At 33.8% G+C, this 15,041-nt stretch overlaps 1 protein-coding gene across 5 annotated transcripts in view; it reads left to right on the plus strand.

Annotated features, from left to right (window-relative positions):
• The window catches only part of TBC1D19 (TBC1 domain family member 19), a 43,839-nt gene that overhangs the window by 19,063 nt on the left and 9,735 nt on the right, over window positions 1-15,041 (plus strand). For all 5 annotated transcript variants that reach the window (XM_030449753.1, XM_030449757.1, XM_008490622.2 and 2 more), the window contains 7 exons: window positions 813-859; window positions 2,234-2,344; window positions 3,221-3,293; window positions 4,080-4,118; window positions 5,937-6,049; window positions 10,453-10,527; window positions 11,014-11,076. In XM_030449753.1, the coding sequence (XP_030305613.1) occupies window positions 813-859; window positions 2,234-2,344; window positions 3,221-3,293; window positions 4,080-4,118; window positions 5,937-6,049; window positions 10,453-10,527; window positions 11,014-11,076 (521 nt within the window). The remainder of the gene's footprint in view (window positions 1-812; window positions 860-2,233; window positions 2,345-3,220; window positions 3,294-4,079; window positions 4,119-5,936; window positions 6,050-10,452; window positions 10,528-11,013; window positions 11,077-15,041) is intronic.

Raw genomic sequence — 15,041 nt, forward strand, 5'->3', positions numbered from 1 at the left:
GATGCATCTTATTTAGCAGTCAAAGATTAACATAATCTCTTCAAGGTAGATTGTTTTCCATCTTTTTTTGTCGTTGGTAATACATAAATAAATATTCATTTCATTGCTATTTTGTTTTAAGTTCCTGTACTAACTGTGCTAATCCTTACTGAGAAGTTATGGTATAATGCTCCTCATTCCAGTGCTTTAGAGACTGGTACAGCAAGGGCACAGCTCCTCTTAGTGTAAGCTTAGGCTGATAGAAAGAAAATATCCAGAACTATGGGTAATTAATCTCAGATGTTTTATAAGCAAAAGATAAAAATAACACTTGCACAGAATAGTCAGTGGTATAAATTATTCCTTGGGAGAACAAGGCTAGTTGCCCTGATTAGTTCATATCCAAGTTCCTTGAAAGAAATGATTTTGCAAAGGTGCTGCAGTGCCAACACTTTTCATGGATTGTTTATGACTAGTAGCTATTTTTTATTTGTCAGTGGTATGTTTAATTCAATAACCTATGTTGTTAAAAAAACCTTCAACCTCTTTTTGAATATCATACCTCCCATGTTTAAGAATGGTTCAATATGGAAAAAGTAAAAGTTTCCTATGACTCCTGGTTTCTTACTTGGGGGTTACAAAATTAAGGCATTAACAGCAGTATAATCTTGGAAAATATGTGGTGGCTGTAGCAATCACATCTGTTTTCATGTTGTTTTAGCCTTTGCTCTAAAATGTTATTGAAATTGCTAGGTTGTGTTACACGTATGGGAAGATTGTGTGGGGTTTTTATCTCTTGGTTTTAACACAGCATCTCTGAAATCCTGTTTCAGATCTGAGTCTCTTCCGTCCTGTTTATGCACCTAAAGATTTTCTTGAGGTAAGCATTTATAAAACAATGACTCAGCCATTTACTTGCATCCATTTTAGTGTTTTATGTGAAGTGGGGAAAATAATTAAGTGTATTTCAGACAATTTGTCCTTTATAAAAGTAAGTGAAATTTGGCATGTGTTTTAGGCCATTGTCTTTTTTTTTTTTTAATTTAAACTAGAGCTTGGACAGCTAAGATGATCTTCTAATCCTGAATTATCACAATTAATGGTTCAGTGGGACTCAGTGCAAGTTTATTAGGATGTCTTTCGTAGTGGTAGAGGAATTTTATAGTAATTCTTACTTAAATGTGAATTGCTTCATGGTTATGAATTGTGGCTGCATATACACAATACACCTTTTATTAATTATATTATATTTCTAAAGAGCTCTTCCTTTTCAGTTAGTGATAATAATATTGGAAATTTTTAATTTCTTCTGTTTTTCATCAGTGCACTAATACTCAAGTTGTATATTTAATCTTGAGTCTGTAAACAAATCCATCTTTGTTTTAGCCTTATGCAATTACCTTTTATTTTGCTTTTATACTGCTATCTTTCCAGAGTTTGCAGTTTCTTTTATTAATTTTTTTTTAATTTGCAAGTCCAACAATGAGTCTATGTGCTGTTAGAATACTTAACAAGATTGACAGTTGTAGTGGTGGGGTGTTGTGGAAGAATTTCATAAGAGCTGGAAACTCAGAAAGAATTCTTGACAGTTCAATATTATAATATCAAAATCTATGCCCATGGAATAAGAGTATGTAGGAGACTATAAATTCCTTTATATATCAGTCACTTATCTTGACATTATGATTTCTGATTGCTTACATTATATCCTTACTTTAGGCTTTCAGTTGTGTAATTTATTTACCTTTTTCTTAAAAGAAGAATATGTTTTTATGTATTGTTATTTAGTAATAAATTATTTTAGTAGCAAATTATGTAGAGCTTTGACTGAAAGCTACTGTAAGAATATGAATAAAAATTCTTTCAGAATTTTGAAGAATATGCTGGATATTGTAGTAATCAGAAATATGTTCTTGGTCTTCAAATGGTTTTGATGAAGAAGTGAATTTTAGTTAAGATGCTACTATGTAGTCAGAAACAATCTCATATATCAAAAAGTATTTCTGTTTCTTTTTTATTTTAATTCTTGAGCTTACTTTTCAACGTAGAATGTTAACTTCCTTAAAAATTTGTCTCCTTTTTAATTTTGAAAATGTTGGGATGTAATTTGATAATTTTGGCCTATATATGTATGATAGTCCCAGGAAATGATTTTATGTTGGATATACTATTCGTAAGACTGATCATATTAGGAAGAATTCTTTATGTAAACATCTGAATATAGGCAAGGAATGACAGTGATACAATTTTTAAGGTACTGATGAATCTTCGAAACCCAAATTATGAAAATGGAGAACAGCCCAGTTTCAGAAATCATCTGGGGCTAATTCAGGTTCCTCTAAAAGTTAAAGATATTCCAGAATTGGTAAGTATTTCTTTTTTTTTCTTGCCAGGGCATTTCTGTAAGAATTATTTTGCCTTGCTAATGAATAAGATTCTAAACAGTAATGAAAGCTGAATTATATGTTGCTGAATATAATATACATGTAATGGTTTCTCCTTTTTAAATTGAACGTCAATCTAAATATATAGTCAAGGTGCAGGACATTATAAAATTTATGAAAATACCTTTTTAATGAAAAGTAAAACAAACAGTAAATTACCTGCCAGTAGGAAAGTTTTCATTTTATACTACACAGCTTTGATTTGGGCCCAAAATATACTTCTTTTTGTGTTATTCACTATTTTTTCTTTTCATGGAAACTTTTCATATGCAGTTTTTCTTAGTTCTGCAGTTATATTTGACACTGTGCATGGTCAGTAAGCTGACAATCAGCTTTAATTTTTTTGTCAAAATAATTTTAAATCCCTTTATTGTCAGATTGTACATGAAAGGAAATAATTGGGTACTAATATGTAGTTCAAAAATAGGAGAGCTCTTGATAAAACTTCACTGATAAGTCTCTTGAGGATTTTATGCTAGTAGATAAAACTTGCATCTGAGTTGGGCAGTTGCTAGGAATTAGTTATCCTTAACCTAATCTTTTATTCACTGTTTTATTACATTTCAATGTAGCTCATGACATGGTGACATGAAAACTGGGGCCTGTATCTAAAAGTAGGGGAAAAATTGATGAGATTCTGCTCTTTAAAAACCTGATCTCATATTTCGTATATATGCTTTCAAAAGAACTGTGTTTAATTTAGAAAATATTGGTATTAAGCCTTTCTGAAGAAATTTCTAGTGATTTAGAGAATTAAATGTTGTTAATTACTGTTTTATGGTTTTGTTTCTTTTCAGAAAGAAGAATTCAGTGAACTAAGCTTAAATATAGGACAGCTGGGTATTGATGATTCAGCACAAGTGCCTCCTGGTTAGCTAATGCTGTGCTTCAGTCATTTAAGTGAACCCTAATATGTAGAATACTTTGCAATTCTCGAGTAATTTGTGTATTTTTTCCATTGTAAACCAGAATTTATTTTTCTGTGATTGTAGTGATTTTCCTAGTAAAATATAGCTAATGATAGAAAATGTTGCAAATATGAAGGGTCAAATTTGGAGGAGCTTTAAAGTCATCAGCTGAAGTTGAAAATGTATTTATTTCAATGTGTTTGAACACTTCAGAATATAGAGAACAAAATTGCCTGTCTCCAAAAATAAAAAAAATTCAATAAATGTTTAGCCAACTGACAGGCATCTGTACAGACATCTTCTAAATTACTATCTTTAGGAAAATATTATAGGAATTATCCATATAATTATATCCAGTAGCCTAAATAATGACTGATTTCTGTTGGGTTTCTGTGTATGCATTTGCTCCTGTAGAAACACATTTTAAATGGTCTTTCCATGTACAAATGAAAAACATTAGAGTATCAATTGATTTTTCTTTTTAAATGGAAGCTTGCCTAACTGAAGTCTAGGTTCATGTAGTATAATTCTACTTCGGTACTTTTGTCTTTCAGACAAGGAATATTTCTTAGTTTCTTAGTTTTTGAAAAAGAGCACTGAGTGCTGATTCAGGATAATTTTTAGTCACATCTGTAAAAATCAGGTGAATGTAGCAGTGTGTAGTAAAAATACAAAATACATTATGAGCTGGGATATTTTTTTATTATTATTATTTAATTTTTGCCATTCTTTTATCTTTATATTCTAGAGTTCTTTGAAAATGAACATGTCCGTGTTGGACAGAAAGGTATGGATCTGTTTTCATCTGTCATAAACCATGAGTAGTTAAAAATACATTTAGTAAATTTTTATCTCAATTATTTATACCTTTCAGAATTCTAACAGTTTAGGCAGACTAGTAAAAGCATAGTCAGCAATACCATTGTCATTTAGACAGAGACAGAAAAGCAAGCCTTTGCAGTCTACCAGTAGCTACCAGATAGTTCATTAAACAGGAAGCATAGAGACATAACTTTTTAGTGATAACTTAACTTGTGCCACTACTAAATTTCATTTTGAAATCAAAATACTCTGCACTCCCTTCTCTGCACGTGCAGTTCTATTTAGTGTGGTGGGGTTTACTCCTGTGCATCAGAGCAGTCTCTGTTATTTGCAACTGCAGAATTTGTGAAATATTCCAGTACTTAGCCACCCTGGAAAATACACTCATTTGTCTCTCTAAACTGCTTTTCCTGAAGAAGCTCACGGGTTTTTGTGGATTCAGAAGTAATCTACAAAGAAATGGGAAACATAAAAGATATAAACATTTATTAACTCAAGTTAAAGAAGAAATGTACAAGGAATGTTTGAAATCCATCAATATCAGCTCGTTACTGTCTCTTGTGATTCCTGCAAAACATTATCACCATACAAGAAAAAAAACAAAGTGGGTGCCGTACCTAAAGTCCTTAATCTCTTTTTTTTTTATTGCAGTTTCAAAACAGTGACCCTCCTTACTCACTCTTTTGCAGTCCTACTTGTATCTCTTACCATTTGTTTTATGTTACAAGAGTGACTCAGTGCACCATCCATCTCTTTTGTTCTTTCCTGCTCTTCCAAATATCTCCCCAGCCAGACTTCCTGAGCCAGTCATTCAAGTCCACAAAGTAATTCTTGTTCCTTGTCTCCTGCGTAGTGCAACCTGTGTTACAGAGGTTGTCTTAGCTTTTCCTATATGTAAAGACAAAAAGTTTTGTACACATGTAAGTTAAGAGTTTTAACCCTAAACTGAAATCTTAGTTAATTCAGTAGGAATCCTACTGCATGCTCTGTTGGGTGCTGGTTGTGACTTTGTTTGCTGCTATTGTATCGATTTTGCTTTTATATTAGGTCTGGGGAATTTTCTTTGTTGTATTTTGTAAAATCCAAGCAACAAACCTACTTTTTAATAATCTGTGTTTCAGTCAGAAACAATAATATAAGCACTTCTGGACACTTGAAATGAATCCCAGTCTTTTCGGAAGAAAGCTGTCAGCAGAAGAGTTATTGTTTTATGTTAATCTGATGGAAAAGCAAATCTTTTGAGAAAGAAAGTCTTTATCTTCCAGTGTACATAAACCAGTAATGAAAGAATGTGACAGTACCCTCAGAAATGGAAAATTCTTGTCCCACACTTATGTGAAGATATTTGTATAGTTAACACAAAAATGGGGAAGACACAAAACCCCCCCCCAGAGTAAATGTTGATCTATTCAAAGTTAGATACCACTCATAGATAAACAGGAGTTTTTGTGGCCATATCTGGTTGCTGGTTCCACTTGGTGCCATCCTACTAACTGCAGCTAGACTTGATACAGTCATAGATGCATACTAAGAATATAGATACAAAATCCTACTTTAAGACAGAAGGTAATACAGCCTTCTTTATTATTATCAAGTGCCTTGTTTCCCAGGGAACTTTCTCAAAATTGCACCACAGAAACTAAATCTTTTATATATTTTGATTAGCTAATGCTTGCAGCATGGTAAATCAATTTGTAAAGTTAAAAGTTAAAATACTTCATTCTTTGGTAAATTTTGGATGTCTGAAACTACATCAGTTCATTACTGACTTTGTTTCTTAAAGTTTTAGCAGAGCAAGATAGTGCTGCAGCTCAGCAATATGTTCGTCAGGGAAGTCCAACAGCACTCCGAGCTGATCTTTGGGCCCTCATCCTCAATATTTCTAATCAGCCAGAGGTAAGAAGTAAGATACGGAGACTAGGTGACAACACAAAAGTGCAAGCACATATCTTCTAGTGATCTTTTTCCAAAATAGAAATACTTTACTGAATTGTCACAGAAACTTTTGATAAACATTTTATGAGAAATACACACATGCCTGTGAAAAACTGAGCAGTGGAGAAGTCTTTAAGGCTCTTCCCTATTTTTTAAACAGATGAGCAAGTAGAATATGCTATTCAGTTGACATGATCTTAATGGTTCTCATTAACTATAGATAAAAAAGAAAAGTAAAATATATAAACACACAAAATTCTGAGATTCAGTGCAGTAAACATTGTTCTTAAGGAGATAACATTCTACAGGGTCCAGAGCCTTGAGGAAGAACTGAGCAGACTGTGTGCAGGGAATTATTTGGGACACATTATCCTCTAATGATGCTTAAACAACTTGAGGAAGATGATGATATATGGCTCAAAAATGATGAAAAGATAACATCAATAAAACATGTTAAGTAGGGATGAATGCAGTGATGCAGACTGTGAATTTGTGACCTGTTTGAGGATGTTGAAATAAAGAATTGGAAGAAACTAAAATAATAAATCTACCCTTCTTCCTCACATAGAACCGAAATTATCGTCTGTGAACAAGATATACTGTGCTGGAGAATATCATCTTAACTGGTGATATAAGTGTGTATGAAGATTTTGCTAAACTGAAGGTTTATCTTCTAATGTAATAGCTATTGGAGCCTTTTATCTTGTTTGCCAAGACTGTTTTTGCATAGAATGGTACAATATTTGTTATCCTGGGCCCTAAGTTACAGTTTTATGGACTTTAGTGTATTTAGTGTATTTATATTTTTAGTACTCAAAGGGTAGGCTTTTTGCCCAACATCTAGCAGAGAGGCCATAGATAGGTAGGATAGCACATGGGTTACTATAGCTATCTTATAAGCTGAATGTCCATAGTTGTCCTTAAACATTACATTTACAGAATCAAGGCTGTAACTACTGCCAGAATGCTAACACCCTGAGACATTTTTCTTGTGTACACTGAATATACATTTGCATTATTTGCAAACTATAGCAAAGCAGTGTTCAGGTACGTGTAGCTGTGTAATGATCTACTGCATTTCGTATGGATTTTATTGGTTTACCTAATACTTTACCTCCTGTGTACTATTTCTCTGCTGGAGTTGAATTGCATGGTTGCAGAGATTTCTTGCAATATTTTTGATTTGCAGTTTAGGCTCTATTAAATTTATAACTGTATGAATCTGTAATGCATAAGGACTGTGAATTTCCTTTCTTTAATGTAATACATTATGAAGGTTTGGTATGGGCAGCTTTGTGTGTGTTAGCATCCAATATTTTTGTTTGGAAAATTTTATTCAGTAAAGCTCAACCTAATATAAAACCAAGCAAGGGATGAAACTACCAATCTGGCACTGTCATTGTAGAAATAATGAACTGTGAGCTCTATATGCAGGATTATTTAGAAATGTGTGAACACATTTCCTGGCAATGAACTGCTTATTAGTCTTCATTTGTAGTGGTACATTTTAGAGAAACAGTGTTAAAAGAGCATTTTTAAGGTTGCAAAGTCAAACATCTAAAATTTCAATAGTGTCAGAGTTCATATTGTCTGTGCAAACAGTGCAGTTTGCTGTGTGTATATATATATATATATTATCTCATGATCTTGAATCATACAATCACAGTTCTTTCCTGTGGGATGTCTGTTTCATTGATTGCACAAAATAGATGGCATACACTTATCCAGTTACTATATTTTTCCTTCTTTTTGATGCATTTCTTTATTTTTTATTTAGTGCATGTTATTCAAGCAGTGCCCAAAAAGTAAAATTGTTCATTATTTTATAGGCTTTTTTTCTTTAATCTTTTTTTTAAGTCAATGGGTTGAAAATCATTCTTAATTCTGAAAATTCCACCGTGGAAAAATCACTAATTATTTGCTTTACTACAGCTTTTACTGAGTGTAATTTCCTACGTCTAAAAACTTCATAAATAGGGGAAGTGGTAAGTCCATAAAGGAGCACGATGCAACTTAATGACTTACCAGGAGGGTTATTTAGAGTAGGATCAGTAGACAAAGATATCCACTGCACCATTAAAAGAGCAGAGAAGCCAGCAGCAGTAATGCACTGTCATCATCTTTGACTGAAGAAGGATGTTCTTGACAAGCAGATTTCAGAGGTGTTTGGTAAAAGGAGAATAGGTTTTGGGTCCTCTTACAGGATTTGCCAGAAGGGACTTTATTTAGCTGCTTGGTCCACTATCACTTCATTCAATATATTTAGATTTTTGTTTTGTATTTGTGCTACTTCTGTTCCAAATTCTACAGCTCTTCTAGTAAATTCTGGGTACTGTTCTTTAGGCTTCATTTAATTCCCACAAATCTTAGACTCCCCAGTGTCAGCCTTTCTTAATATTCCTACTCCTGTGCTTCACTCACCCATTTCTTATATTACATTTGAGAGGCAAGTATAACCTAAAACTGAGTCATGGACGGCCTACACTTCAGCACTGAGAGTGCAGCTCCTGTGCTCTGGAATTCCTGAAAGGCCACAGATGGACTGTGCCTGCACAAAGGCTGCTGAGTAAACTAAACCTTAATTTCAAAGGCGAATCACCAGATTCTACTTAAACTGGGTTTATTGTTTACTGCTGAAAGATACAGAGCAACTGGTGTCATTTAGCTGGGCTTGTGCAAAGCATTAGACACTTGGCATCCTTGTCTCTAAATTGGAGAGACATGGACTTGACAGATGGACCCCTCAGTGGGAAAGGAAGTGGCTGGATGGTTGCACTCAAGGAGTTGTGATTAGTAGCTCGATATCCATGTGAAGATGAGTGACAAGTGGCATTCCCAGGGGTGGGATGGGGACTGGGGCTGTGGAAATTTTGATATGTGGCTTTTTTCGGGTGAAGAGGGCTGGGCACTGCAATCCTGAAATGTACTTTGTTTCAAATCAGATAGATGAGTATGTTTGAAGTTGCATTATTAAAAATGTCTATATTATTTTGAGAAAAGCTTATATAAAAATGCAACACGTTATATTTTATAGAGATTTAGCAGACAGAGAGGAAAGGTTGAATCAGAATAAAATAGCAATATTTTGGTTGTATGAATGAAAACATATTAGTCTAAGAGATGTACCACATTTTTGGACTCCCGTGAAACTTGGTAATGGTTGTCTTGTCTGTAGGAAGAAACACAACCTAAAATACTAAAACAATACTGGCATCTTTTTTGGAGCCTGAGTGAGACTCTTAAAAGCATTTCTCACTGTATAGATAAGAAAAACTGATCACTGAGCAAAAGGGTCATGTAGCTTGAAAACATATCTGTGACCAATCTTGTTCATGAATCAGATGTAAAATGTATTTATTAATATGGCATGAGTCACAAGCCTCATGTCTTACTAAGAGCCAGGGGAATGATCTACTTGTGGTCAAGTTGCCTTTCAAAAAAACTAAAGTGATTCCCAAGCCCTGTTTTCATTTTGCATCACAACAATAACAATTTAAGTATAAATAAATCATGAGTAATGAGATAAAATCGTTATTCCTAGAACGGTTAGGACAGTGTTTTCACTGCAAGTCCCTTTTTAGTAATTTCTAATTTGTTTCCCAAATTTTTTTTTATGTGTTCTAGTTCAGGTGGACAGCTTGGCCTTCTGGTGTTTTTAATAAATTTATTTAAATGTTAAATTATTGAAGTACTGCTTTATTCTGCTAATATTTGCAGTGTAAATTTGCTATTCATTTTTCCAGGGTGGAGTTTTGAGTTGTGTTTGAAATTTTAGTTAATACTGAAATTCATAAAGCAAGAGCAAACATGTTATTATCTGAGAAATAAAGCTTTTAGTATTCTTCACAAGATTTAAAAGCTTTATTTGTAATTTCATCTTTTAATAAATTTATACTATTTAGAGATTCATATTATATTAATACCAAATATTTGCAGCAACTCACTAATGTGAGAAGATATGGCAGAACCTATTAATGGAGATGAGTGTGAAAATAGAGGTCAACAAAACAAAAAGCTGTAATGATTTTGAGCGTTGAAAAGGTTTTAGATATAGAGAACCAAAGGTTGGAAGATACAGATCCGTGGTTTGTATTTGTTCCTTCATTCTCATTTTGCTAATTATGTAAAAGGGAGGTGTTTTGATAAAAGTCTCACATACTTGCTTCATTTCCTGGGGCTTAAGCTAGAATAAACAGTGGTAGAATGATTCATAACTTGTGCAGTGTTTTTTTGCAGCTGAATACATGCTTGTGATTTTCCTAGAAGTTTGTGGGTTTTTTTCAATTTTTAAAGGTTTGCTTTCTCACTTGAATGTAAATTAAAGTTATGTCTCAGACTGGTGATATTAATATTTTTATTTTCAGGACATCCTGTATTATGAACAGCTTAAGTCAAATGTGATTCAGCACAACCTTTTAGTGGACAGCCTGATTTACAAGGTAACTGATTTACTAGACAGTGATTAAGTGATTTATATACCCATCACACCAGTATCATGGGGTTTTTAGCAAATAAAAAGTTTGATGGTTTGTTCTTAAGGAGTGTAAGAATAACTAGTGTGAATTAATTATTGGAAATTCTCTCCTTGTGCCTGTGTTGGCTCATGTGTAAGATACTTGTTTGAGTTGAGCCATGAAGTCATAAAGAAATGGTAACCTAATTAAAAGGAATAACTGATTTTGCAAGGAAGAAAGGACTGGGGTGCAGGGGCTTCCATTTCAAGTTACAATTCTGAATTGTTTATTTTTAAATTGCATTGTTTATTTTTTAAATTTTATTTTTAAAATATGGAGTATATGCTTAACTACAGGTCTTTCATTATTCAGTTGTGAAACAGTGTCTTCCACCACTGTGTTACGTTTAGCTTCTACAGGAGTCTGAAAAGGTGTCTTTCGGCTTCAAACTGCTGTATTTATTGATTACAGGATGTAAAGCTGACAGCAAGCAATGATGACTACTATTTTGTATTTGAGGATTATTTATATCAGGTATGTAACTACTTTTTTCTTACAAAAACTAGAAAATATACTCCTGTGGCACTATGTAATTTTTTTTATTAAGGACTGTCTTTGTGTTTCACATGTAGGCTAAGTGTAGTAGGACCATAGCATCTGTTTGCTGTATTATGTATACTTTCCCTTCTGAATAACAATTATTCAAAAATAACTGAAAAGTTAATCTTGTGTATTTAAACAGATCAAGCAGGACAAGCTTTTAGAACTCCTGCTCTGAAGGACCTTGCACAGTGTTTTTCCAATGCAGTAAAGCAGAAAATACAAAATCAAACATAAAATTATTGAATTGTTTGGGTTGGAAGAGCCCTTAAAGATCACTGAGTTCAAACTCCCCTGCATGGGGAGGGACACCTCCCACCTGACCAGGCTGCTGAAAGCCCCATCCAACCTGGCCTTGAACACTTCCAGGGATGGAGCATCTGTGGGCAACCTGTGCCATTGTATTACCACTCTCACACTAAAGAATTTCTTCCTAAAATCCAATCTAAATCTATCTTCTTTCAGCTTAAAAATGTTCCCTCTTGTCCTATCACTCCATGCTCTTGTAAAAAAGTCCCTCCCCAGCTTTCCTGTAGGCCCCTTTAAGTACTGGAAGGCTGCTGGATGGTCTCTCCAGAGCCTTCTTTTCTCTGGTCTGAAAAACCCCAGCTTTCTCATCCTGTCTTCATACAAGAAGGGCTCTAATCATCCTCTGGCCTCACTCCAAGAGCATCATGTCCTTCTGATGTTGGGGGCTCCATGAACTGGACAGAGTACTCCAGGCTGGAGGCACCAGGTAAATCACCTCCCTTGAGCTGCTGGTCATGCTTCTTATGATGCAGCTCAGGATACACTTGGATTTTGGGGCTGCAAGTGTACATTGCTGGGTCACGGTGACACCTCCAAGTCCTTTCCTTCAGGGCTGTTTTCAATCCATTCTCCCCCCAGCCTGTGTTTGTGTTCAGGATTGTCCCATATCACCAACCCATATCAGCCCCCGTCCCTATACCTACCCCTGAGGAAAATTACTTGTCAGTGACCTCCATTTGGACCTCAAGCTGTTGATCACAGTTCCTTAAGGGCAACCATCCAGCCACTTCCTTACCCACTGAGTGGTCCATCTGTCAAGTCCATGTCTCTCCAATTTAGAGACAAGGATGCCATGTGGTACAGTGTCAAATGCTTTGCACAAGCCCAGTTAGATGACACCAGTTGCTCCTCCCTTATCCACCAACACTGTAACCCTCTCAGAGCAGGGTACCAAATTTGTCAGGCATGATTTGTCCTCAGTGAAGCCATGTTGGCTGTCTTCAGTCACCTTTTTATTTTCCATAGGCCTTACTGGTTAGACTGACTGTCCTGTAGTTTCCTGGGTCTTCCTTTTTTCCCTTTTTTAAAAGTGAAATTTATGTTTCCCCTTTTTCAGCAAGTCCTTATTCGTCCCCTTCCAGCTTTGCAATAATAAAATTATTAAGAGCTGCAGCATGTAGAGAAATTAATTATTAACAGCTGCAGCATACAGAGAAGTTAAAACTTAAAAAGTATATTCAGGTTCTGATTTTAAAATAAAATAATATAAAAATTTGCTTTCCAGTTACCTACTGCAATAAGAGTAAAATGTATTGACATATTTTTAAATTGAAAACATTGATTCTGAAAAAAGTATCAATACCTGTAGCTGCTTTTAGGATTGCTCCATTCCAAAGCTGCTTTAAGTAATGGGGAACCCAGCTAATTTATAAAGAATTATGTTTGTTGCTGCCTGTCAAACATCCTTAAATAGAAGATTACATTTATGAACTTGCTAATGTGTAGTTGACTGCAATATCAATATAAATGTCAAAATTAACTTTTTCCACAGTGCTTTCAGTTCTATTAGTCACATCAGTTAGGTTGGAGCTGCTTAATTTTTTGTTTTAAATCTATGTGAAACTATATTATTTCTTCTTTGATGGCAATGTGTAACACTGCTAGTAATTCAACTGAGCAAAAAACTGTCCTTAATGCTGTTTAGTCCATATTGGTATGAAATATGTTGCTGTTTAAGCATACTATTATGTTATGGCTACATACAGTATTTTGGAATAATAAACATTTAAACATTTATACTTATAATTATAACCCCATGAAAACAGACTTTTTACTGTAAAATAGTTCCAGTTCCAGTATATAGATCTGTATCCAGATTTGTTTCTGAATTAAAATCTGAAAAGTGACTACACAATAGCAACTCAAATAATGATCTTTATTCACTAAAATATTTACATGTAGGTGTTGTCAAATATGATCTTCTTTATTGTCACATGATCTCTTTATCATTGGATGTGAAAATCTTATTTCCTCTTCATTCATCATATAGATTGCCAAAGTAACAAAGTAATGGTTCCTTTGGACACAGAATTGTAATCTAAGGAGTATGAACTAGTATACACAATCTTTGTTTTAAGACCTTCAGAAAAAAATACTGTTTATCATTCTCAGTGTGAAGTACAGTTGAATATTTTTTATATATTTCTGTTAATGGAAAGAAATATTGAAGAATTAAAATCATAAAAAGGACTAAGCTATCCTTAGTAATTTGAAAGAGAGACACTAAAAATCTTTGAAAAATTAAGTTTTACTGTAAGGCAAAGACACAGAGTATCTCAAACTTTTAAGTACTAATTGCACTGGTTTTGTTTGGTATGTAGTGGTATTCTTCAGACTATTCTGGAAGAAATCTATCCATTTTCCTTGATAATTTTATCTTCCAACCTAATTTTTAAATGCTTCACTGGCAAATGATTTCTTTCAGTTTTTTATAAATACCCTATAGTTTTTATAAATCCCTATATCCAAACATTTCTGTACTTAAAAAAACATTTATGCCATTGCTTTATTTAGGATCATGATTTTTGTGAATGAGAAAAATAATACATAAATTATTAAATTTTAAAATTCATTATTTCAGGCCAAAGGTTTAATTAGAATACTGCATAATGAATATATGCAAAGAACCATACCCAGCAGTTTTTGGGTATAGCCATGACTATACCTAAACATTTGATATCTTACAAAGATGCATAGTTTTAATTTAAAGACTTCCAGATACTAGTACTGGACACTCTATTCCTAAAAGAGGGGGCCACAAATTATGGTTATATTCTTTCCCCTATGAGACAACATAATTTATATCCTTTTTAGATTAGTTTCTTTTGCTCTCACCTCAGTTAACATACACTTATGTGAGAATTATGTTTGCCTGTGTATTGTTATTGTCAGCTATATTTTGGCAGCTATGAAAAAGATTGTGCACCATTCAAAAATAATATTTAGCTTAAACTGTTTGAGATAAAGAAACTGTTTTTTCCAAAGGTGTTTGTATCTGAGAAGTAGTTTTGAAATTAAAAAGAGGAAAAGTCTTAAAATATGAGCAGCTTTCCATGAAAAATAAAAAGAAGCAATGATGTTCAGGTGTTCCAGTGCTTTGGTTTTTATGTTTACTTTTAAGAAATGCTGGTATCTGAAAATGTTTGCAATAATTGGTTGAAGGGAAAATCCATTCATTTTTATTCACAACAAATCATGTAGTGAAACACCATCAAAGCCATTTCCACCTTTTACACTCTGGCTACAGTTTAAATGACAAACTCTGGCTTTAAAACCTCCAGGAGTAGAGAGAGCTTAATGTATATAAAATGTTATCAGCCACTTGAAGTCTGTCTTACTTCTACCCTCTTGTGTACAGTTCTTGATAGTGCAGTCTTTCATTGCAGGAAAACGTGACAATTTTCAAGTGTAGTTCTCATTATTCCATTTTTTACACTTGCATGCAGGATGAGATTCTTTATTGTTCAATTTTTATAGGAACTATTTTAGTATTTTAATTATATACTCAGTTGCTGCAAATGCTAAATACTTCATTTATGTAAACAATAAAACCCACAAATGCATTCAACAAAATACAGTGCACATTTCAG

This window comes from Calypte anna, chromosome 4A, assembly GCF_003957555.1.
Source record: "Calypte anna isolate BGI_N300 chromosome 4A, bCalAnn1_v1.p, whole genome shotgun sequence".
NCBI lineage: Eukaryota > Metazoa > Chordata > Aves > Apodiformes > Trochilidae > Calypte > Calypte anna.